The following is a 27,626-nucleotide window of genomic DNA, read 5'->3' as shown; positions in this document are numbered from 1 at the left end:
ATTTGAAGCCCAGGCTGGAAAACTGATTACAGCAATCAGGCCGGTTGGAAAAAGAAGAGAGGCAGGGCAGAGGGCAGGGCAGGACAGGAGGGCCACACAAGGAGAAGACGTGGTTGAAATAACAAGAATAGATGAGCTCACTAGGCAAGGAGGAGGAAAGGGCCCTGGGGAAGTTCACGCAGCAGGAGAAGGAAGCTCAGCAGACAGAGATCACCGGAAAGGAGCCACCAGGGCTCCTGAACTCCAAAGGTAAATTTTTTTGGTATATTTCTGATCACACAGCTCCCCTGAGGAGCCCGCGCCAGTGACTTCTCCTGAGCTGCCTGGGCAAGCCCAGCAGCCAGAACCTGGCCCCACCCCTGACTCGGCCTCTCCTCTCCCTCACAACACACCAGCCACACTCACCGTTCACTGTCTCCCAAATATTTAAATTCACTTCCACTTTGGAAGCCTTTGTGCTTTCTGACCCCTCTACCAGGACACTCTTCAAAGGATCCTGGACCCGTCTATCCAATGGCACAAATGCACACCGTTCTCTCCCAGAGCATAGCCTTGAATTGTCCTAACACACACAACTGTGAAATTCTCACGGTTATTTGTTTACCTCCTCGTAGTCCATCTCCCTACTCTCAGGTAGACTCAGGATGGGGGACCTGGGACCTTGTTGTTCACTCTGCTCTTACAGTACTTAAGAAAAAGACACCTTAGATTAAAGAAGAAAAAAATTAGAGGCCTAAAACAGATTTTGACAAAAATAACAGGATTAAAGCCAGACCATACCAAGTTATGGGGAGGAAGAGGAGGCAAGAACTAAGACAACTTATCCAAAACATACACACCCTCATGGGGGAAGAGGAGTTGTTAGGTAGTATAGCTACAATCACACCTTCTATAAGAGCAGCCTTCCCAGAGTATGTGAACAAAGTATTTTGACTGAATCCCATCTTATTTCTTCCACTAAAGGTTCTTTCAGCAAAAACCCTGATATCCCCCAGGCCTAAAATCCTTGCTTAGATGGAAAAGTACATTTAAAAATCAAACAAAAATGTCAATTATTTCTAGTTCTTAATAGAAAATAATACAAGGCTGCGTATTACCCAAAAATTGAGGGGTGGGGGGTGCCACTGCAATATGGCAAGTGAGGCAATATCAGACTTTAGAACACTTGGTACCTATTACCCGCAGAACTGTGAGCCCATGCCCACAAAGAAAGTCGTTCAAAGATGTGCCCAGGAACTTGCTCTTGCTGCCATCTCCTGCAGCTGTATGTTTTATCTTCAGTTCTTTCCTGAGAAACCTATCATCTTAGTGGTGACAGTAGCAGGGAATACCATGAACTGCCACTGTGCTGAGAAGAAAAAGAAAATTCTTTTGGAATTTGGATAAGGATGAAACCAGTAGAGGACTTATATAAAGTTTCTAAGCCAAAGCTTTTGCTAGAAGTGGTTTTTCCCTTCTGCTCCTGCCAGAACAATCAAGCCATCTCTTGCAGCAGCTAAGGAGCTCAAGATGTTACAGGAATTGACAGGTGTGGCTGCTGGCCAGGCATGGTAAAATAGTCACCATGGTCCTCTTTGCTCCATGGCTAGAACATGTTGCTTTGGAATTTATTTGTCCCCTCAGAAGGCAAACAGACAAGAGAGAAAAGCAAGCAGAGAAGGGAGGAAAAGATCAAGTTAAGTCAGAAGAAAGCAAAAATCACCAAAAGACTCCACTTCGGCAAGCACAGCTTAGAACAAGGGCAGAAACACAGAGAGGGCAGTCAAACACAGGTAATGCTAATATAATTTGCTAAAACAATTTGCACAAAGCAAACGTGATTCAGAAGTTGATTTCAGGCCAAAGCCCCTTCTGAATCTACTTTTTAGGCCAGAATCAGTAGCATGACATTTTAAAAGAGCATCACCCACACATTCTGACCCCTGAGCAAATGAAATGTCTATTCACTTGAGCTTGATAGGGCAAATAACTGTCAATTATTAGGCCCAGGTTTTTGTGAGCAAATGAGCTTTAGAAGGTCAAGACTTGCCTAGACTTAGTTACCAGCAATATCTTCTAGCAGAACCAAAAGAGTGAGAAAGTAAGACACTTTAAGACCCAGGAAGTGGTGCTTTTCTACACGTTGGAGAACTCCAGGGAGACTGTAGGGAAGAAAAGGCTAAAAAGGTACCCTTGAGTACCTGGCCAATGAGGAGATGGAGTTGTGGTGATGAACAGTGGGGGAGGTGATGTTCGTCACCAGGGAAGATGGGAAAACCCCAGGCTTGTTGTGGGAGCTACCACTAACAACACTTCCAAGCCAAAAATATATATATATATTATTTTATGACATCCAATATAGCATATGAAAATCCACAGTGCCAGACCAGCTGAGTCAAGTAAATCACTCTTCCTCCTGAAGCCTTAATTCCCCATTGGCAAAGTGAGGGGTGCCAGGCAAAGATCTCCAAGGTGCCTTCACAGACTAAGATTCTGAGCGGGTGCTCAAGAGAGGCCAGTCACAGGCAGACCGTCAGGAGGTGCAGAACCACAAACAGAGAAGGAGCAGGTCTGGAGGACAGGATTATCTTCAGCAGGAACCACAAGTCAGTGGGAATCTGCAGGAGTCCAGAAGGAGGCATCTGTCAGGTAAGCACAGAATGAAGCCACCAACTCACTACTGCCTCAATAGGAAGCTGCTGCCTGGATTAGAAAATGGACCTGGGGATCAGACAGTCCAACCAAACAACCTAGGACTTGTCCTTGTGGGCTCCTCCAGGAGACTAGCCAAGGGGAATATCTCAGCCAACTTTCAAGGAAGACACACCAAGACCCAGAAGACAGAAAAGGCTGGATGGGGGAGAATTTAGCTCAGACATGGGTCAGGTCTCTGCACATCAGGCTACACCTTCAATGAATACATACAGTGAGCCCAGCAGGAACCTTGAGACCAACCATAGCAGGATACTATGACTCAGAATAAAAGGATAATATAAATCCTGAGGGACTAGGGAAGCAACTTAGATCCAGCTGGTAAGAAATTACGGAAACAGAAACTCCGCTGCCCAAACAGTTATACAATTTACAGCCTCCAGAGAAAGAAAGGATTCTACTCTTCTTCATCATTTACTGAAATTTCCAGGTCTCTGCAACATGTCAGAAGGGTGGAAGAAGGCAAGAATCCACATGTGAAGGCTCACAGGTGCACCCTCTGCAGATGTCATAAAAATCTCCAGGCATTACATGTTCATCCTAGGGGTTAGGGCTGGGGCTCAGCAGTAGCGCACATGCCTGGCATGTGTGAGGGAGTGGGTTCAATTCTTACTACCACATATCGTAAATAAAATAAAGGTCTATTAGTGACTAATAAAAATATATTTTTTTAAAAAAAAATGTTCTTCCTGGCTAGAACACAAGTAACAGAGAAGTGGAGTACTGTGGTTAAAAAAAAGGATTATAACAAAAAAAGGATTCCTCTTAAAAAATTAATAAATTTAACATATAAAATTTAACACACTATTTGCTTTAAGCAATGAATATGAAATAATCCCCAATTTCATAGTTATCAGTTATTAAAGATAAAAAATAGACATAAAGTATTTCTGAAAGTGGCTGAATAAAATGTGAACTAATACATCTCATTTGCAAAGAAATTCCTTAAAATTTGGAATAGATACACCTTCATACAATGATTCCACTCCCAGGAATCTATCCCATAGAGATGAGGGTATCAATACATAAAGATATATGATTGACAAAAAAAGTCTAGTGAATAATCATTTTCAAGATTGGTTTCCCCAAGAACCCAAAGAAAGATCATCAGGGAAGTGGCTTGATCCAGACCCATTCCAAAATTAGAGTTACATTTGATGATTTGGAGGAGTTTGTAAGCGTTGTTGAGTTGGATATATACAAACATCTACACAATATGATCTAGCATTTTTTAAAAAAATATATTCTATTAAGGCTTTATCAGTGTGTGCATATGTGTGTGAGAGAGAGAGAGATGAGTACAGAAAATATGGAAATGTTTACAGAAAAAAGAAACACTGACTGTGGTATCAGTAGCTCTGAAACTTTAGCACTCATCAGAGTCACTTCAGCTGAATGAGGTGGCACACACCCGTAATCCCAGATACCCAGGAGGTCTCAGAGGCAGGAGGTTCATGAGTTTGAGAACAACCTAAGCAATGTAGCAAGACCCCACAGAAGGAAAAGAAGGTGAAGAATCACACAAGGTTTTCTTAAGATTGCCAGGACCTACCTGCTGAGCATTTGATTCAGTAGGTTTGGGGTGAAATCTGAAAATATGCATTTCTAGCAAGTTCCTTGGAGACTCTGATCCTGTAGAGACTGACATAGTAGGTAACTCTTTTCAGAAAGAGCTACCTGGCATAACAGAGAGAGAAGATATGAAATGAGGGAAGGGAAATTGTGGATCAGTCCAAAACAATAACAGCTTTTCCACATGATTCCACTTTTGAAACATTGTGTGTGTGTGTGTGTGTGTGTGTGTGTGTGTGTGTGTACAGTTTTGTAAAAACAAATTCCTGAAATGACTGTTATCAAAATACTAATTGAAGTTCTTTCAGAAGTAGAATATCAAGGACTCTTTTCTTTATTCTTTACAAATTTATTTATTATATTCTTTATAATGAACAAGTGTTATTTCAGAGTCATTTAAGATAAAACCATGTTTACTGGTGAAGAAATCTTTGGAACCAACAATTTCTCAAGGAAGAACTTTTCTGTTTTATTCATAGCACTAAACTTGTATTTTAGGAAGATTAACATTAAATTACACTTCAATAAAAATAAAAACATAAAAAGTTACTGGAGGACAGATTTAAAAAGTAGAACATGTATTTGTTTTATAACGCGCTCTCTCTCTCTCTCTCTCTCTCTCTCTCTCTCTCTCTCACTCTCACTCTCTTTCTTCCTTCTGGTATGGGCTATTGAACTCAGGGGCACTCAACCACTAAACCACATTCCCAGCCCTATTTTGTATTTTATTTAGAAACAGGGCCTCACTGAGTTGCTTAGCACCTCCTCATTGCTGAGGCTGGCTTTGAAGTCACAATCCTCCTACCTCAGCCTCCCATGTTGTATAACTTTTCTGATGCACAAAAATGTAGAGGAAACAATTTTAAAAAGTAATCAAAAACATTCATCTTCAAAAATGTACTATTTGGCTTGTGAATGCAAAATCTCTTTGTCTCTCAAAATTCTATGAAATACACACTAAGCAAAATCTCCTCTTAAAAACTATACTTGCATAGCTTTCTACCTATTTTTGTTAGAAAATAAGACTAAAATCAGTAAGCTGAAATCAAACAAAATAGAGATAACTTTATGACTTCCAGTGTGTGACTTTGCAGCCCCCAAGTAATGTCAATTAAAGAGTTTTTAAGCCAGAAAACAAACATCTTAGATGGTTACACCGATTCTAATTTACACTTTCTCAGGCTTTCACACTTCTGAGCACCACATCTCTTTGCCAGCTTAAAACACACCTCTTGATACCAGTTGACTATTCAATCGGAAAATTAATCCTAGACCTCAACTCAGAAGCAGGCTTCAGTTATGTTTTCCACTGAGAACAAACAGAACTGTTCCTTCAGGGCCCCGTTCAAACACAGATGCAGGAAGCTGCTCAGAGGCTGCAAATTGGATTTGCAGTGCTCACATCCCTAAATTCTGCAAATTGATACTATAAAACTCTCAGCTGCCAGTCTTGCCAACCCCTGCTATTTTTTGGATACCACAGTCAGTGTTTCTCTTCTGCAAGAGCAGTTCAACACACTGCAATGGTTTATTGCATTTTTAAAAATACAGTGAGTCTGTGGCTGAATTCAGGCACACTCCCACACCCGCAAGACTTCGACAGAGTGTCTTTCCCAAAGATGAGCAAATGAAAATAAGCCAGAAAATTCTATAGTGCAAGAGACAGAATTAGAGACTACCTCCTCTGACACAGATCCCTGAGAGCACAGAAGAACAATTTTAATTACTGCTTCATGCTCACAGGAAAATGAGAAAGATCGCTCCAATAAAACTGGGCACAAAAAGGCCAACATGGCATGAAAATGCTACCTAGAAACTAAAAATAATAGAAACTAAATCTGTACTGTCAAGCACGAAAAAAGAGAAGCTGGACACAACAAAACCAAATAGAGAACAAAGATTAAAACATACTTACAGAATTCAATCTCCATCTCCCCAAAAGATAAAATAGTCCAAAGCTGTGGATGTATCTCAGTTGGTAGAGTGCATGCCTAGCATGTGTGAGGCCCTAGATTAGATTCTCATCACCGCATACAAATAAGTAAAATAAAGGTCTATCAACACCTTAAAAAAATTTTTTTAAGTTTGGTATAGTGATGCCACCTGCTTCACTCTTTCTGCTAAGGATTGCTTTAGCTATCTGGGTCTCTTATTTTTCCAGATGAATTTCATGATTTCTTTTTCTATTTCTGTGAAGAATGCCATTGGGATTTTGATCAGAATTGCATTAAATCTGTATAGTGCTTTTGGTAGTATGGTCATTTCGATAATATTAATTTTGCCTATCCAAGAGCAAGGTAGATCTTTCAATCTTCTAAGGTCTTCTTTGATTTCTTTCTTTAGGGTTCTGTAGTTTTCATTGTATAGATCTTTCACCTCTTTCATTAAGTTGATTCCCAAATCTTTTTTTTTTTTTTTGAGGCTATTGTAAATGGGGTAATATTCCTCATTTCCTTTTCAGAGGATTTGTCACTGATATACAGAATGCCTTTGATTTATGGGTGTTGATTTTATATCCTGCTACTTTACTGAATTCATCATTTACTAGTTCTAGAAGTTTTCTGGTGGAGCTTTTTGGTATAGAATCATATCGTCAGCAAATAGTGCTCCTTTTCCTATATGTATCCCTTTAATTTCTTTCATCTGTCTATGATCTGGCCAGTGTTTCAAGTTCTATGACTAACCCACAAAATTACAATTATCTTATATTAGACAAAGGTGCCAAAAACATGCATTGGAGAAAAGATAGCCTCTTCAACAAATGCTAGAAAAACTGGAAATCCATATGCAACAAAATGAAATTAAACCCTTATCTCTCACCATGCACAAAACTCAACTCAAAGTGGATCAAGGACCTAGGAATTAAACCAGAGACTCTGTGTCTAATAGAAGAAAAAGTAGGCCCTATTCTTCATCATGTGGGATTAGGCCCCAACTTCCTTAATAAGACTCCTATAGCACAAGAATTAAAACCAAGAATCAATAAAAGGGATGGATTCAAACTAAAAAGTTTCTTCTCAGCAAAAGAAACAATCTGTGAGGTGAATGGAGAGTCTACATCTTGGGAACAAATTTTTACCCCTGACACATCAGATAGAGCACTAATCTCTAGGGTACATAAAGAACTCAAAAAGCTAAGCACCAAAAAAACAAATAACCCAATCAATAAATGGGCCAAGGACATGAACAGACACTTCCCAGAAAAGGATATATAACCAATTAATAAATATATGAAAAAATATTCATCATTTCTCACAATTAGAAAAATGCAAATCAAAACTAAGATATCATCTCACTCTAGTCAGAATGACAACTATAATGAAGACAAACAACAATAAGTGTTGGTGAGGATGTGGGGGAAAAGGCACATTTCTGGTGGGACTGCAAATTGGTGCAGCCAATATGGAAAGCAATATGGAGATTCCTTGGAAAGCTGGGAATGCAACCACCATTTGATCCAGCTATCCCTCTCCTTGGTCTATACTCAAAGGACTTAAAAACGGCATACTACAGGGACACAACCACATCAATGTTTATAGCAGCACAATTCACAATAGCTAAATTATGGAACCAACCTAGATGCCCTTCAGTAGATGAATGGATTAAAACATGTGGCATTTACACACAATGGAATATTACTCAGCAATAAAAGAGAACAAAATGATGGCATTTGCAGGTAAATGGATGGAGTTGGAGGAGATAATGCTAAATGAAGTTAGTCGATCCCAAAAAACAAATGCCGAATGTTTTCTCTGATACAAGGAAGCTGATTCATAGTGGGGTAGGAAAGGGGAGCAGGGGAGGAATAGCCAAACTCTAGATAGGCAGAGGGGTGGGAGGGGAAGAGAGAGGTCAGGGGGTTAGCAATGATGATGGAATGTGATAGATACCATTATCCAAAGTACATGTATGAAGACATGAATTGGTGTGAACATACTTTATATACAGAGATATGAAAAATTGTGCTCTATATGTGTAATAAGAATTGTAATGCATTCCACTGTCATGTATTTAAAAAATAAGATAAAATAAATTTTAAAAAAATAAGAAAGAAAATTGAAATGTTTTTTCATGGATCCAAGCAAAAATACAGGGAATAAAAAAGATTTAAATGGATTGTCTATATGTTTAAAGATGTATATCACCTTTAGAAAGGGTTTATAGTAACCCAAAAATGCAATGGGGGAGAATTTTTAAAATATTTTTAGTTGTAGATGGACACAACACCTTTATTTTATTATTTAGTTTTATTTGGTGCCAAGGATTGAACCCAGTGTCTCACACATGCTAGGCAAGTGCTTTATAAGAATAATAATTCAGTTAAAACAAGTTAGAGTCAAAGGGAATTTTAAAATCACTTATAAAACTATCTGAATGAGGTACCCTTTTCTGAGAAGGTAGACAGAAGTTGAGAAATAATTTCTACTAATTTTTTCCTCTGGAATTATTGACCCATTTAGGTGATCTAATTCTCCCGGAGATAAATTGTGTTCATTTATTTACTTTAAAAATAGTATTGTAATGAGATTTTTTTTCTCAGACATCAGTACATAATTATGCCTAGTATTAAGACATGCTTTTAAGATAGCATCCTAATATGTTATGGGCTCTTCAGAATTGGTAATTTGGTGAGATTTTAACTATACACTTGAATTATATACTTGACACAATTATTTTTAACTTGTTTTTTATTCCCAAAAGGACGTGTCATAATAACCAAATAGGATTGTCAGAAGTACACAAAAGCATCAAAATTAAGAAATCCAATATATCACAATCAAATGAGAAAACATTATATCATCAAAATAAATGCCAAGAGAACACTTGATAAAATTCGACACAGATATAGACAAATCTCTGGGAGAATATATATCAAAATGTCAATAGTGCTTATAATTCATAATGAAATTAAACACGAGGGTTTTTTTAAAGTTGTAGTTGTGTATGGACAACGTGCCTTTATTTTATTTGTTTATTTTTTCAATGTGGTGCTGAGGATTGAATCCAGTAGTGCCTCACACATGCTAGGCAAGCAACTCTGTCACTGAGCTGTCACTGAGCTATAGCTCCAGTCCTAAACATGAGGTTTTTGATTTTTTTTCTTTTAGTTTAAGTTTACTTCTTATTTTATGACCATATGTGTATAAAATATAATACATAAAACTACAAAAAAATTAAAGGTTTATAAATTCAGTGAACTAGGAGAATCTAAGAGTGATTACATTGCTTCAGAGGCTGAGACAGGAGAATCACAAGTTCAAAGCCAGCCTCAGCATTGATAAGGTGCTAAGCAACTCAGTGAGACCCTGTCTCTAAATAAAATACAAAATAGGGATGGGAATGTGGCTCAGAGGCCAAGTGACCCTGAGTTCAATCCCCGGTATCCCGCCTCCCACCAAAAAAAGTGTGAATACATTCTGGGCTCCATCCTCAGAACCTTGGATTGGTTCCAGGACCCTATGCAGATATCAAAACCACACACGCTCAAAGCCCTTATACAACTGGTTCAGTTCTTGCATATAACCTATGCACAGTCACCTGTATATTTTAATCATCTCTGGATTACTTATAATACCTAATGCAGTGTACATGCTGTGTAAATAGTCACTGTACTATATTGTTTGGGTAATAATGACATGGAAAAGAAGTCTACATGTTGAGTACAGATGCAATTTTTTTCTCAAATATTTTCAATCTGTGTTGGTTGAACCTATGAATGCAGAGCCCATGAATTCAGGGGCCAATGATGATATTTATCAAATCTCTGAAGATAGGAGGCCAAAGAGGAAGAAGCGGTCCTTCAAGATATAAAACGAGCTGTAGTACAGTTTTGGGGGCTGCACCATATGCCTGTCACTTATTTGGTGGAATTTGGTTTAAAATGAGTTTCCATCATAACACATTCTACTGATGTCTTACTGGGTAAGGCCAAATGGACAGTTGGACATATGTCAGTTTGTGATAATTTTGACAAAAAAAAGTCAAGTGAAAAAAGCTGAACATAATTCATACACATAGGAAGCATGTTAATATATTTTCTGTATTTCATCTAACTCATCATCAGTTATAATATGCACTTTATATTCCACAAAAAATGCTGAGTAAGTATGATGTAATGTTTAATCACCTAGAATTTTATTGTATACATATCAAACAAGCTCTTCTAAATGAATTTATAGATTTTATCATATATCATGCTACTGTTTTCATATCTGTATATAGAATAACTTTGCCATTTAATGCTGAAATCATTTTGAAAGCAATTAATTCCTATAATATAAACAAAGAACATAAGTAAACTGCAGTGATAACAAAATTAAACCACTGTGACCAAGGTCACAATTGCATTGATAAAGAATCTGCCAAGATGCACAGTGAATGTAAGAACACCTCAATTTCAAAAGTAAAATAGGGGGAAAGCTAACCCCTTAGAATTGACAATATATTAATATTTTAATAATAACTATATGCCATGACAGCTCATTTTCCTAAACACTTTTCATCTTATTCTAATCAGTATATTGTTTAATAATTAGAAAAACTTATGCATTTTTATTTTGTTTGCTTAAATGTCTTCTTTCCTTGGACATTGTGTACTGCCTCTCCCCCCAATCTGACCCTAATCTAGTAGGTCTCTGTTCAAACTAGCTCCACCAGGATTGATCAACTACAGAGTTATATATCATGATTAGGTTCAGGATCATTCATTTTGAAGTAGGGGAGTAGGGTGGAATGAATATAGCAAGGAGAAAGAAAGCATGCACACACAAAGGAACAGTAAGACTTGGTAGTACTTTACAATTTAGCCTTGGGCCAGTTTTTTTTTAATCTTTAATTATGGCTGAGCCAGAATACCTTTTATAGCCTGCAAATCACAATCTAGAGAGAAAACTGCAGACCACTGGGTAACCCAGAAGGCAGCGCTTTTTATTATTCTGAAACCCATTTATTTTATTATCTTTTCTTCCTCCAGGGGATGGAGTGACCTGTGCAGTGGGTGTGGAAGAAGAGAGAGAAGGTGGCAGGAAATGGGGAAGGGAAGGAGGGGTCCATGTTAGCTGGGAGATGAAGTGTGGGAGGTGGATGAATATATTTTCATTAATTGAAGTTTTTTAATTTGTTCCAGTCCCTTTAGTATTTTGTTTCAAAACACTGTTCCCCCACACGTCCCCACTCCCCTGCCCAGGCCCAGCCCCCACCAACATAGCTTCCCAAAGAAGGACAGACAAGACTATCTGCCATTTTGTGTGTGAAGAGAAAATCAGTTCACTTCCCTGTTGTACCCAGGAACTGTTCTGAAAAACAAAATCCTCCTTCTACCCAGAAGAAATGTCTAACTAAGAATTTCACTAGGCCTCTCTGCCCCACAGCCCCCTATTGATTCTGTACATGTCCCAGAACTTTGCCATTTGAATTCCTATTTCATCATTTTAGCTGACACAATTATCACCAAACCATTCCCCAAAAGACACACACAGAAACATTTTTTACTCTTATCACAAAATAATGTTCTCAAAAATCACCCATGTACATGAACTGAGTGCTTCTGAATCCAGAGACCACACAGTTAAAAAAAAATTACTATGAAGGAAATCTAACTAAAACCCAGACTTTGGAAACAGGAGCCAACAAGTTTTAAAAGGCTCCATGCAAATACTTGAAGTAGACAGTAATGCTCAGTGTGTTGTTTTTAAAAAGCCCTACTCAATAGCAAGTAAAACATTTCTCTCCACTTCAGTCACGTGGTTCTGAATGAAGAAAGGGCCACTTGGACCTGAAGCCCAAAGCTTAGGGACTTACATAAAGAGGTGCTTCACTGCAGCTCAACTCCATGGCTTCTGCATCTGCAATGACAACAAACAAGAGCTGTTATCGCAGGAGGCCCCATGTAACCAGTGAGCAGAGCTCCCTGTGGCCCACTGTTCAGTTATCAACATCCTGGAGGGAGGAGTAAATTCATTGGAAAACTGCAGAGACATTATAAATGAAGAGAGAAAAAGTGAGGGATTTAGCTCAGTGGGAGGCCCTGAGTTTGATTCCCCAGGATGTGAGACAGAGAGAGAGAAGAAAGGAATGAGATGCTATCCGTATATTTTCCCTTGAAAGACAATATGACTTTTCCTCAAAAAAGTAAACATGCAATAAGCATTTGATACCATAATTTTACCTCTAAGTTGTATGAAGTACCAAAAGAACTGAAAGCGGGGACCTAGATATTTGAAACCCATGTTCATAGCAGCACAGTTCACCATAGCCCCAGGAGAAACAACCCTAATGTCAATAACTGAAAAATGGATCATCAAAATGTGGCATACATATGCCATGGGATATTATTCAGCCTTGAAAAGGAATAAAGTTCTGACAACATGGATGTTATACTAAGTGAAATAAGCCAATCACAAGAGAACAAATACCACCTAATTCCATTTGTACAGGCAAATTCACAGAGATGGAAGGTAGAATGGAGGTTGGCAGGAGCTTGGCTTATTGTTCAATGGATGCAGAGTTTCCATTTGGGAAGATTAAAATGTCTTGCAGATGCATCGTGATGGTGGTTGCACGGCAGTTTGGAATTGTATACTCAAAAAGTGGTTCAGATGGTAAACTTATCCAAGTTTCACCACAATAAAAAACACAGTAATTTCATTATAGTACATGTAGTATTTATGAAGCAACATAGAAATAATTTTAATTTAAATACATATACATATATCTCTACTCCACCTTTATTCCTTCATAATATTTTCCCCACATAAGGAAAACCTATGACCTCAGGCATTATCCCATGGGCTGCTCCCAGAATACGAATATTTCAGAAAGCCAAGGAAGGGAACAGAAGCACCTTGAAAGTTTTGTCTTAGTTTATTGTTTGACTCATAGGCCACATCAAGATCAGATCTACGTCTGTGCAGATGAAGCAGAAGATGTAAAAACAACACAGTTCTAGTTTCCTCTCTTTCACAGATACTAGAGATTCCAGCCACAGGATCACAGTGGAGGCATGCAGTTCACTGTCAAGCTAACCAACTTCTTTGCTGGTTGTGTGTCCTACATCTGCCTCTGCAGGTGCTGCCCTGCAGAGTCTATGGACAGACATTTATAAGCAAAATGTGAACTATATGTACAGTCAAAAGTACAGTCAGACTCAGAAACTGGATGTCGAATGGTGGTTACCAGGAGGGAAGGGAGACTTTATTATTTAATGGCTCTTAATGGATATGGAGTTTTAGTTTTCTGCACTAGGAGAAGTGTTCTTGGGATAAAAGAGGGCAATTGTTGCACAATAACATGAATGTACTTAACACTATTGAACCGTTCACAGAAAAATGGTTCAGATGGTAAATTGTTATGTTTATTCGGCCACAATTAAAAACTAAAAATAATTTTTGAATAACTGCCAGAAACTGGCTTCCTGATTAGAAAAAATAAAATAAAACAAAACAAAAAAGACGTGGCATCGCTCATTGAACGACAACTATGGGTCAGGCGACCACAAAGTGGTCCAGCCCTCACAAAGTTTCAGGCAAAGAAACAACAGCAAAGAGATCAGGACAAAGTGAAGGGCAGGCTGGGTGAGGATTCTGAGCACCACACACAGGGGACTCGCTGCCTCTTCACTGTGGCTCCCCACTCCAGTCACATTCCTGCCTGTTCCCCGACTTTGAAGCCCAGGTTCTCTGGGTCCCAGGCCACAGTCCCACTGCAGTACTTTGGGGACTTGACTTAAGAAGGCAGACACATGGCATTTAGTATAGCAATTCCCAGAGGATGCACTTGGCAAGGAAGAAAATAGGAAAAGCTCTCTTTCTATTTATTTTGTCTGAAACCACTTATATTGAGTTTTACTAATACTTCATACGCAAGGCTGGCATGGTAGCCTCTAACGTCACAAGCTATATTCCATGAGTCATCTTGACGGGCAACAGAGGTTCACACAAGGTCAAGGGCTTGACGACAGCTCCCATTTCTAACATGTTATGCCCTGGGGAGGTGTATCAAATGAGCTTCTGAATGATAATCACCAATTTCTAATGAACTCACTTTACAGACCATACCAATGGCTTCAAAAGGTTGGGAAAGAAACTTCAAAATAAAGATAACCTAACAAGAATATGATAAAATATTCCTAATATGAATTCCCAGTATGAATTGTTTGCCAAACACACTATGAAATAAAAATGACCAACCCAAGAGCACTGATAAGTTGATAACCTCAAATTCTAACTTATCAAGAAAGCATTTAAAATATGAATCTATATCCACTAACATTGAACATGAATGACCTCCACTCTAAATATCTGCTGCACCTCAAGATAGTAACAATTTTTTCCTCTGTTTACAGTCATGCCATATTCAATTCCAATCCTTTACAAAATTTCACCAATGATAAAACTAGAAGACTTTTTTTAATATTGTCATTTAGTAGGAAAATAAATACATTACATAGTAACTACAGCGACTTTTAAATGACATAAATAATACACAAAAATAAAGCAAAAAAATGCATTCCTCTCTGAATAAAACTGTTCTAGACTCTGCTAGATATTTTAAGAAACAACTATATTCAGCAAATTAAATTGTGTGAGACGATTTCTATACACTTAGATATGAGTACAGATGTTTCCCACAACTCAGCTTATATAATTTGCTAGATTTTGCCTGATTATAAAGTATACCAAAAATGTTTTTGGTAAGAAGATACTTTTTAATTAATAATAATGTCCTATAAGAAAACTGTAAGTATAACCACTAATAAGGCAGCTACTCTGATAAGAAGTTTTAAAAGCATTACACATGAGATTCATTCACTTTGTCTGTCATAGGCAAGATATTGCAATGAATACATTGAAGACAAAAACACACAGAAATCAGCAGGATGCTAGCCAGTCAATATGGTTAACTACAGAAATAAGAGCTTCATTGTGGTTATATTGTGACCATTTCTGTAATGAGATAGGATGTAATTATAAAAATTTTTACTACCTTGAGGTACTTTGGTAATTTTGTGGCAAAAGATTCTTTTTAAGTTGTCAAACTTAAACACATACTACATAATTTTCTCTTATAAAAACAGAAAAATTCCAAACTTGCTAAGATTTCTGAGCCGGAAAGTGACTATTTATATCAGGTGCTTTTTAAAGAACATGCTTTTTTTTCCAGATAAATAGACTGTCCCTTCAAGAAGGGAGTGATATTTTAATAAATGAAAAATAAAATGCATTTCAAAAGATTATAGATGTTGCATGCCACAGTTAGAACATTTTGAAATAGAGTAATTGCACACATGTTCATTGTTATGTGATTTTTGTTGCAATAACTTTTTTATAACTACCTCTGGTAGCTCTCACATCTGCATTCTGTAAATTGTTGGAAAAAGAGCTTTCTAGTCTATTTTTTTTAATATTCCAAAGGGAACATTTCAAGCATTTTTTTTTCTTTCCTTAATGAAACAACTTCTAATTAGTTTGCAGAAGGATGGGTTGCCATCAGAGAAGATGAGAATTTATTTACCAGCTACATCTGAACAAGAAACTTTTGCATAAAAGGTAAATACAATTGAAACATAAGTCCCTTATAAATTTGTGTGTGCAGCCAGAAGAGCATGTCTACTAGAATCCATGCATCCAAGTGAAGTATCCTCTTCAGCCATAAAACATTTTAAAACCATCTTCAGAGTAAACAGTAATAAGAACCAGACATTCAAGTGGGACTCTTACAAAGTATTAAAATGATTAAACCAAAGTTTACAAAAATAATGGCAAGTATTCATCATATTACTATCACTGGCATTTTATATATTTTACATATTGGAAAACAAAAAGGGTTTATTAATAGAAAAAAATTACTGTCATGTTTGATATTCATAATTTTTCCACTTTGTGTATGCTTTGGAATACACATTGTTAGGCTAATATGGTTTATAAATACATTAAATGAGATATGTGTTTGTTTGCTTATTTAATAAGGGAACATGGCAACAACGTTTTGAGGATCTGCTCCTAAAAAGTAGACATTTTCCCCTCCTCCTCAGGCCATGGGTACTGTTCTCTACCTTTAGAAGAATTAAGCATGACCTATGGAGTGTGGCAAGCTCCAGGTACTAGTTCTCTATTTACATGGTGAGAAGGCACATGTCAACTGGAGTCTCATGCAAATTCCAACACGGCACAGCTTGAAGAAGAATCTGGTTTCTCCAGAGTTTTGTCAGTCAGCACAAATTGTAACATTTGAATTGTAACATGATCTCAGCCCAAAAGTGAACCATCCAGGGCCAATAATGCCTTATATTTAATAACTCATATCTTATTATTCCTGTGTACTCTGCCTTTGTCATTTTCAGTATAGAAATTTAAAAACCATTCTGAGCAGCAAGTATTGTGTGTGTGTGTGTGTGTGTGTGTTTTACCCTAGAAAAAACAAAAACTAAAATATGTGCCATTATTTTTTTTTAATGTTGGTTTAGTCATTCTAAAACTTTGTAACACTTCAACTTGAATGTCTGGTTCTTATTACTGTTTTTACTTTGAAATTGGTTTTAAAATGTTTCATAGCTGAAAAAGATATTTCACTCTTGATACATAAATTTGAATAGAAGTAGTGCACGTCTTCAACCCCACTCCCAATCCTTCTAAAACCCCTATCAAAATAATACCAATTTTGCAGAATTTTAATGAAAATTGGAAATGACAAAATTTTAAATGCCATTTACATAGCAAATGTGGGAGAATTTTGCCGTTTGTTGTTTTTCTTAAATTTTAAGACATTTTAGGAAAAAAAATAATAAAACTCCTATCAGAATTTCCTAGATGAGTTGTAGAAAAAAATAATTGGGGGAAAATATATAATATACCAACATAACTATAAACCTCAAATTGAATATTTTAAGTATTTATATTCTCATATGGATTTTCCCCAAATTGATTCCCACACAGTAAAGTGCAGTAAGTTCTATGTTCCCTTGCACAGTTGTATAGCTGAACTATGCTGTGTCTCCTTTACCTAAAGTTTAATAATCAAACAAATTTGTGTTTGCCAGGCAAGTTTCAACTGCCTAAGTTCTTCATAAGGTCTAGTTTTTCCACTGTATAAATGTCATCCTCTGTGCTTCATTTTATTTCCTAATGCTTGACTTTTCCACCTGTGATTCTAAGTTTTTCACACTCAAGCACTTCTAAGAGAATTGCATTACATTTTCCAAAAATATTTCTTGGGAAAGTAAATGCCAAAATATTTGCAAAGTCTTACTGGCAGATATTAGGGAATGATTTGGGCCTTAGTAGGCTACCACAGTTTTTAAGTTTTTTCCCTAAAGAAGAAAAACATCTGATGAAAAGAATATCAAGATGCATATTTTAGGCATACATTATAAGGATATATAATATTCTAATACCTGTGACAGCTAGATATCTCTAAAGAAAAATATTAAAGCCTTTTAAACAGGCTGATTTGTTTTAAAGAGCAAAGCAAATTTAACACTCAACTTATGAGAAAAAATCAATTCTTGACTTTATGAAATTTTGGGTTTCCATTTTGTGCATCTAAATGAAATATTCTAAGACATATTAAATTTGGTCTTTGAACATACTAATACTCTCTTACATGATTTTTATAAAACCAATTAGTAGGTGATACCCAAAGAAAACTTATCATCATTAATAATTACCTTTTGGAAACCTAAAGATGATTTAGTCATATGCTAAATACTCCATAAGTGCCATCAAAAATCCTCATAGCAGCCTTGAACAAAATACATAGGAAGCCCTTGTTGCACGAATATTACCTTTAATTCCCTCCTAAAACAAAGTTACATAAGAAGTGAAAGAAACTTAAGATTATTTTTTAAAAATGAATTGGTCATTTATAAAATTAAGCTCCAGATAAGCAATGCCCTCCCTATTCATACACTGCCCCATTCCTCCAATTAATTCTAGCATCTATCTACCAGCTATTACATCCTTATAGAGAAACAAATTGTTTTGTAGTTTGTTTTCTCTTGTTTGTTTGCTTTGGTCTTGGTATGGTGACCAACTAATGTGAATAAAATACAAATCAGTTTAAAATAAAACTGGAAATGTTTTTTTAAAGCATAAAATTTTTGCAAAGTTGGGAATAGTGTTATTGAAGAACTGACTAAACTATACATGAAGTTATTGATCCATGAGAATGTGGCAGAGACCCATTAACAAGTGAAAAAGAGGCGGGGAAATCATGAGAAGACAGGAGCTTCAAATATAATAATTTCAATATTAAAGGAATAAGAGTACCTCTCCCCACCATGAGGAAATGGAAGCTCTTGAGTAAAAATTACTGTCACAATTGTGCTTTGAAAATCAAATGTAATGCATGCTGGGGGTGTAACTTGGGATTAGAGCTCTTGCCTTGCATGTTTGAGGCCCTGGGTTGGATCCCCAGTATCAATAATAATAAAAATTATTATTGTTGTTATTATTATTTTAAAATGTGGCAGCATAGATGTTATGGTTTATAAGAAAAATTCCCAATCTCCTTCCCCAATTAATTGCATGCACACACATGTGCATACGCAAGCGCGCGCATACACACACACACACACACACACACACACAATTCACTTTCTGTTCGTTCTTAGAATTCACACAGAATTGAAAATTCCAACATGCCTAATGTCACATATTTAGAAATGTTGGAGCTGTTATTCAGACACAACACATAACTGGGAGATAAGGCCAAGTCTCAGTAAAACCCTTTGATGCCAACACAATGGAAATCAGCAAAGAGAGAGAGAAAGAGCATTTTAGAAATAAACCTACCACTGAATAGCCAATGATATCTATAGACCTGATTCAGACCAGAGATATCTATCTGAATTATGCAATCCTAAGCAGCTTTGAGTGAAAATGTTGAATTATTTGGTAAACTCAATGAAGAGATGTCTAAAGATTAGAAAGGAAACACCACTAACTATTCAACAGGATCTCATTAATTCTGACTAATGAAGGCTGAGTAGTGGGGAGGAAGAAGGGGAGCTAGTCAGTCTGAAATGGTGCAGCCTAAATTAAAAGATGTTTATAAAGTACAAAGAGGAGCATGAGTTGGCTGCTAACAAAATGTTCTGCCAAGCCTGTCTCACTCATTTGTATTTCTCAGGATATATTTGCACATAGACAAAGTGATTATCACTAAGCCTTTTAAAAAGGCTTTTTCCAAATCTATTGAACATCTTCTTTACAATTTTACTTCTGCTATGAGTCTGTTTCGTGTATTGTTCATGGTCAGTGCAAAGCTCAATTACCATTCAAGTATCTTGGACAAGATACAACCTATCAAAGTGACTATTTGTTCATTAGCAATAGATCTCTAAAGTCCCTCCTTGATGTCCAAAAGTCAATTCACAGTCATGTACACTGTGCAAAGCACCATGTAGGCTGCTTGGGAGAGGTATTAAAATATATCGCATGCTACAGCTATCATCGCTGGGTTCACAGTCTGGTTGGGATGATAAGGTCTACATCCAGGAGAAGCCAGAGAGGGGAAGGAGGGAGGGCACTGACATGGCAGAATGGGGTAGAGGAAGGCAAGCATGAAGAGAGAGAGGAGTTCTCTAAATGGAATGTGCTCAGCATTGGGACAGTCATGAATGCAGATGCAGAGTCTATGTTTATATCCAATCCATCCTTAAAAGACACAGGCTGCATCTGTGACGAAAGAGAACAAACTGATAGGGAACAAGGGTATTGTGCCAGCCATCTAACAATGACACTCCTAATTACACACCACCTGTTAATCAGAATTTACAGCATATATTCCAGCGTTCCCATGTGCTTCCCTTTTGCTTTCCCCTCATAAAGGAATACATTCCCAAGTTCAATGAAAGCCCAGCTTATATTGAGGATTCTATGCTTGGGCATCGTGAATGATCATATCAAATTTAGCAGACCCATGATTCTTCACCAATATCTTATTTTTGTTGTCTTACTTTCCATCCATTATTATAAAGTTAGATTAAAAAAAATAATAAATCAAACAAGAGAGTCCTGGATAATAAAACTGAACTGGTAGGTAGGAAAGTTCCAAAGTTCATTCATTTCTGATGCCTAAATATAATGCAAAATGATACAGCCACTCTGGAGAAGTTTGTTCCTTAAAAACTAAATACACAATTCATGCCAGTAATTGTGCTAGTGGCTATTTTCCCTCCAGAGAAATAAAAACTTATATTCACATAAAAAATGGATATAAACATTAGCAGCAGCCTTATTTGTAATAACCAAAAGCTAGAATCTATAAAGCTGTGCTTCAACAGGTTGATGGTTAAATCCTGGTATATAAACACATACTACAGAAAAACGTCCATACCACAGTAGTGTACAGTGGGCCCTCATTCCACATCCATGGGTTTCTCCAACTGCAGATTGGAAATGTAGCAAGGCCTAGGATGAATGCATCTGTGTTGAACATGTACAGATTTTTGTCTTGGCACTATTCCCTTAATAACACGAATATAACAACTATTTACATAGCACTTGTATTGTGTTAGTCAAGTATAAGTAATCAAGAGATGATCTGGAGCATATGAAAGCATGTGCATAGGCTATACAAAAATTCCACCATTTTAAATAAAGAACTTGAGCATCCTTGGATTTGGTACCCATGGGGATTCCTGGGACCAATCCCCACAGATAACAAGGGTGACTATATATTAATCATAAAAAAGAGTAAACTGCAGATACATATAATAACATGAATAAAACTTCAGAAAATTTTGCTATGCAAAAAAATGCCAATCCCCAAAAGGTTACAAACTATACAGCTCCATAGAAGCAAGCGGCTTCTCAACCAGAAGAATGTGATTTTTCTTCCAGAACTCAAAACCCACCTCCCTTCCCCTCCCAGGATTTATATAGTTTTTACAAGGATGGAAAATTACTTCCTTGAGTCGATTAAAATTAAGGTATTGTTTGGGCTGGGGTTGTGGCTCAGTGGTAGAGTGTTTGCCTAGCAGGTGTAAGTCAATGGGCTCAATCCTCAGCACCACATAAAAAAAATTTTTAAAAATATTGTGTCCCCCTACAACTAAAAAAATAAATGTTAAAAAATAAGGTATTGTTAAATTGGCATAGCTAATTATTATATCCAATTCTAAACTATAAAATAAGTGGACAAAAGTACAAGACCTAGAGAAAGAGCTCCAGAAAGACAGTAGAATAATACCTGAACATTTAGAAATATGACTATTATGCAAATATTTAAAGAATTGAGATTTAACCTTAGAAATATGACTAAGTCTCTAAAGTTTAATTTAGCTCAACATAGCCAATGCTATCCATAGGTTTTGCACTATGTAATTTTTTTTAAAATGCTGTAAAAGTTTCTTCCTTTAAGTTCCTTTAAAACTACATGAAAAGGAAGGGTACACAGATGTGAAATAGATAAATAATGACCTGAAGGAATAGATGTATACCAAGGATAATATAAACATTCACTTGCTTTACAAATATTTACTGGGTGCCTATTATATATTAGATCCTGGGGATGCAAAGATAAAACCTGTACTAGAGGAACTGTCTGCCCAATGAGAGAGAGAAGGAAATAATGAAAATACAAAATGTGCTGGGGATCAGCGAGGACGGGGAGGCAGAAATGCTCAACTGTATCAGCAGCCGCGGGGGTCGGAGGCACGGCTTCCCAAGTAGATGAAGCCTCAGCTGAGTTTTAAAGAACGCACTGGTTTTTAACTAGGGACAGCCTACCCAGAAAGGGCTTGGGAAATGGGGGTACACAGCTTCAATGCTTGTCATAGTGACTGGGGTTGGTGGGGTGAGGGAAGAGGAGGAGGAAGGGAGCTGCTATTAGCATTCAACGCCCAGGAACCAAGTATGCTAAGCATCCTTTCCCGTCAGATCAATCCTGCACAAAGGACTGCCCCACCCCAAACGCCAACAGTGGCTCCTGTTGAGAATCATTGAGGTACATGGTATTGTTGCCAAGTAAGCCAAGAAACAGGAGAACAGTTCAATTGGAAGAATCAGACACAGCTCCATGGAAGCATAAAAGATCTGTTCATGATGCTACAGAGATCTCCAGGCCTGCTGAAGAATGTGTGTCTGGGATGGTGATAGAAAGGAGATGGAAACTTTTCCCACACCCCAATGATATGTCATACTAAATGATGTAAGTAGCTTTTTAAGCAGGGAGGCTGTGATGCAAATTGGGTGTTAAAGAGATCACAGTGGCTGCAAGTGCTGGACAATTCCACAAGTGCTGGACAAAGGGGACAGAGACTAAAGTCAGGGCAACCAGAGAAGAGACCATAGCCATCCTTCAGGTCCATCATGCATGAGAGTTGATTGAAAGCAATGCCACAGGAAGGGCAAAGGTAAATCCAAGACATACATAAGGTATAAAACAGACAGGCCTTGGTGTTACGCTAGATGTAGGCATGAGGACCAGGAGGAATCTAAGATGACTCCTTCCTTCCCAGTATGGGAAACTAGGTGGGTGGTGCCATCAACCAAAATAAGGAGAGTGGAAAGAGAAATAGATAAATAATGAAACATTATTAGAGGAAGGAAATGAGATGAGACGATGGTGCCCAGGGTGGGTTGAAAACAAAAATCTGGAGCTCCAGAAGGAGAGGTCTGGATTGGAGAACAAGATTTTGATTATATCGTACAAACATTAACACTATTGGGAATAAATAACATGATCGAAGAGGTGGGTAATTGGAAATACAGAAAAGCTTATCTTAGAAACTTGGAGAAGTCCAAGAGAAAATTGGAGGAAGAGGAGTGTACAAAGACATCAAGAAAGAACCATCCATGAAATAACAATCAGAGTTGACATTTCTTTAGCACTGTTCATTGCACCGGGCATAATTTGAGTGCTTTTTAATTCACCTGATATTAAACCATGTAGAAAAATGCTGATATTAACCCAGAGAGGCTAAGCACTTTGTCCAAGGTTACATAGCTAATAAGTGGCAGAACCAGGATTTATTTTTTTATAAATGGTCTTCTTTTTTACTGATGCATTACAGTCGTGCATAATGGTAGACTGTGTTGTTATATATTCCTACATGCACACAATATAACAATATACCTGGACTAATAGCCCTCCCCAGCACTTCTCCCCTTCCCTCCCCTCCTCCCACCCCCTGGTCCCCTTCCTCTGTTCTACTGATCTCCCTTGACTTTTCATGCAATTCCTCCCCAACACCACCACACCTGTCATCTCCTTTTTCCTCTCTAGCTTTCACATATGAAAGAAAACTTGGAACGAGGATTTAAAACAGTCTGCTCCAAATCCTTCCTTCCCAGCCATCTCACTCCATTGCTATGACAGAAATTTAGGAGTATAATGTGACAAAATCCAAGAAAGGAGACAGATCCAAAAGAGAGAGAAGGCAGCAAATATGGTGACGTAAATGAAGCAAATCAGGATGAGAACTGACCAGTGCTCATAGGCTCCTTGATGTGAGCAATTTCAGGCCCCCTCATGTGACAAGGGCAGGTGAAGTAGCAGCCAGGAGGTAAGAACTTGGAATAACCAGGCTACATGGTAAATGCTGTAGGAGATCAGGGACAGGAAAGAGCTTTGAGCTAAAGCCATCAAAAAAGCCAACACCAAGAAAGGGATCATGGTGTCTTATAAAAGAGGAAGTTTGATTGGGAGGGGAGGGGAGGGGAGGGAGAATAGTAGAGGATAGGAAAGGTAGCAGAATACAACAGTTACTAGTAGGGCATTATGTAAAAATGTGGATGTGTAACCGATGTGATTCTGCAATCTGTATTTGGGGTAAAAATGGGAGTTCATAATCCACTTGAATCTAATATATGAAATATGATATGTCAAGAGATTTGTAATATTTTGAACAACCAATAAAAAAAAGAAAAAAAAGAGGAAGTTTGAGGACGAGGAATCCAATGGTTTCACTGGTGAAATGTAAGCTTAAAAACTGTTATTGTGATTGAAATTCACCTCTAACCATGGGTTCCTTGGACCTACACAAACATGACTACACATAGTAAGATTCATTGCTATAGATTTCTATCATGTACAAAGACTTGTGAGAGTCAGCATTTGGAATTTAAAATTAAAATAGAAAAAAAATTTCTTTTTCCATTAAGTATTAAATGTTGCAATGAGTTATAAAAAGATCTTAAACAAATTAACCATCTATTTTTTAAAGTCATCCTGAATATTACAATGGGCATAAAGAAATATAAGACCCTGGCTTTGAGAGGTTTACAGATTGACAAGTCCAAACATGTGTACAGTTTGTAAAAATCAAGAGCTAAATAACAGTTCAATAATAACAGGCAACACTAAGTTCTTACAACAGAATGCAGTAAGGTTAAGAAGAATGAAGACTCAGAAGGGGCCATGGTCTTTGGAAGTGACAAAGTTACTAGCCACCAGTTCAAATGCAGTGCAAACCTGTGTCTATTTGCAAGGAGAAGAAAGAAATGAGGATGCTGAATGTGCTGGAGAATACAGGTCCTGGCACTAGAGTGTGGTGGCCAGGGAATTCAGTGTCCTGTCACAGGGTACTCCTAGGCACTGAAGAACTGTTCCATGTCCTTCTCTGGATATTAGACAGATTTTAATTTTGTGGCTGATGGTTTCAGTATGCTTCTTTCTTAAAGCAAAAAATGGTTAACTACCTCCTGAAGACTCCTTCAGAAAGGGGATCTTCTCCGGCTATTTCCTATATTCTAGGAGAATCACACCAATTAACTTCCTAAGAATATCCAGGTGTAATTTCCTAGTAAGTAGTTTATAAATCCCTTTTTTTAAAAAAACATGTGTACTAAGCTGTTCAGGGTGGTACACTTCTGGAATCCCAGAACCTTGGGAGGCTGAGGCAGGAGGATCACAAGTTCAAGGCCATCTTGAGTGACTGAGTAAGATCCTGTCTAAAATATAAAAAATAAAAAGCTCAGTGGTAAAACACATGAGTCAATCCCAGGTACTGAAAAACAAAAATGAAAGAAAAAGAAAAAACTAAATTAAAATTATAAAGAACATATGATGTACTAGATAAAATTCCTAAAGGTTTTACAACATAACTTCATTGTTAACTCACACTTAATAAAATTAAAATTTATTTTAAATAAAATATAAAGGCAGTTTTATTACAACATTTAAAAATAATGTAAAAAATTAAAATGTGCAATCTGCATAGATTCCTCTAAGGTGAATAGGTTTACATTATGGTATGTTAAGTTCCTCATCAGTATTCCACACCAAGAGTAACCAAAGAAAAGGTCTCTGTCTTTCCAGGTGATCTTAACTTGGACAAGTGGGAGATTCTTTTAACACTGGATACACTCCCAAAAAGATACAATGTCTACTGTAGCAGGTAGAATGTGGGCTTTTTTCTTCTTCACAGTAGTAGCTTATACTAATCCTCAGAAAAACGCAGTGTCCCCGCCTTAGGTCATGTTTTTTATAACTCTCAAATATTGATGTGCTTCCTAATGCAACACTGAGCTTAATACTTTGACCAAAGCACTGTTCAAAAGGAACTGGGGGCTCAGTAGCAGAGTGCCTGCCTAGCATGTGGGGAGGCTCCAGGTTCCATCCATAGGAAAGGGAGGGAGGGATAAAGAAAGAGAGAGAGGAACTAGGAACTAAATGTGATGCTTTGCAGTACCTAAGGCAGCAAATGCCACATCAAGACAGATCTTTGCATGCCACGAACTGAACCACTCTCTGCCTGATCTGGAAAATAAACATGATCCAAGAAACTAACATTATCAGTGACAGGATATATATCCCAAATATACAGTCTAATTAAAATGATGATGATGATGTCAATAGTAGTAGCAGTAGCAGTAGTAATAGGTAGCAGTAGTAGAAGGGAAATAAGTAGAGTAGACCCAGGGGTTCAGGGGGTGGGAGGAGAGGAGGGAAGAAAAAGAAATTAAAAAGGGTTTACTGAGATGCCTTATGACTGTTAAAATAAAACTCAGTTAATTGAAAAAAAAAGAAAAGAATGTTTTTCAGTTTAATAAAATGAAGACCTAAACAGCACCTAAAACAAACAAATATATAGTCTGTGCCTAATCGGTACTTCTCACCACACTAATAGGACTAACTTTAGTTCATGTCAACCCCATTCCCAACATACATGTGCACATATACAAACACATATGCTTTTACCTCTCTTGACTCCTAGTTTTTTAAGTTCCTATTCTTTACTAGATGATGGTTGATTAACTGAGTGCTGTAATAATGGGTAGCAATGGCTATAAAGTCTTGATCTTCCTTGACAGCAGAGCAGGACTCAAAATAACTAAAAAAATGGAGCACAGAAGGAAAGAAGGACACATAGATTGGGGTATAGTTTAGAGCAAGCAGGCCTCTTAGCCAAATTTTAGAAAATGTGCAGTTTCCTGTCTGTGTACGTGAGAGTGTGTGTGGGCGTGCCCAAGGGCTCATGTGTGTGCATCTGTGTACATCACAAACCTGTCTACGTGTGTGGTTTATAAATTTAGATTACATGTTTATATAGATGAGAGGTCAAAAAGCATTCAGTAAAACACAGATAACACACACAATCCCCCAGTGTGGAATGTGCCTTGTGAAACCCAACTATAACAAGTGAGTGATTTATTGGTTGATGGCCTATAATCTAATAATCAATTTTATATCTTAGCACCATTTGCTAATTGTTTCATGTGTTTATCTTGCCTCCCCAGCTAAAATATTCCTCCCACACCCTTTGCTGTGCTCCATACGTATCAAAATTTCATTAGGAGAATAAGTATAATTATTGTGTCCTTTGACTAGGACTGGAAAGCAAAGATAATCGTTTTGAAAACAATATATACTCATTCAACAATATTTGGACACCTGCTAGGTGCCAGGATTATTATGTGCCAGATATTATATAACTGAAGAAAAACAAAAATCCCAGTCATTCTGAAGTTTACAGTTTACCTCTGGCCAATAATAAATCACATCTAAAAAGAAAAATTATCGTGCATTAGAAGGTGATGTGTGGTATTTGAAAAATGAAGCAAAGGAGTTATTAAAAAAAATAAAAGACTGGCAGTGGTGAGGGTGCAATTTTAAATACAGTGGTCAGGGAAGGCCTGCAGGAGAGAGATATGTGGGCTGAGAGTACTCATGCAGAGGATGTAGGGAGTGGGAAGTCTAAAGGCAAGACAAAAGCAGGTCTTCCAGGAGCATATTCACAGAGCAGCAAGGCCATACTTTGGGGCAGAGTAGGTGAGAAGGAGTACTGTTTAAAATCAGGACAGAGAAGGGCTGGAGTTGTAGCTTAGTCATAGAGCGCTTGCATCACATGTGTGAAGCCCTGGGTTCAATCCTCATCAGCACCACATAAAAATAAGTAAATAAAGATATTGTGTCCATCT

The 27,626-nt window shown here is 37.4% G+C and overlaps 1 protein-coding gene across 1 annotated transcript in view; it reads right to left on the bottom strand.

Annotated features, from left to right (window-relative positions):
* Arhgef28 (Rho guanine nucleotide exchange factor 28) overlaps positions 1–27,626 on the bottom strand; it is a 290,628-nt gene that overhangs the window by 233,398 nt on the left and 29,604 nt on the right. Inside the window, exon 2 of the mRNA XM_076857144.2 lies at positions 12,064–12,107. Within this exon, the coding sequence (XP_076713259.2) occupies positions 12,064–12,096 (33 nt within the window). The 5' untranslated portion in view covers positions 12,097–12,107. The remainder of the gene's footprint in view (positions 1–12,063; positions 12,108–27,626) is intronic.

Source organism: Callospermophilus lateralis, chromosome 5 (assembly GCF_048772815.1).
Source record: "Callospermophilus lateralis isolate mCalLat2 chromosome 5, mCalLat2.hap1, whole genome shotgun sequence".
NCBI lineage: Eukaryota > Metazoa > Chordata > Mammalia > Rodentia > Sciuridae > Callospermophilus > Callospermophilus lateralis.
Note: the sequence above shows the minus strand (reverse complement) of the source record. Positions and strands in the feature narration are given on the sequence as shown.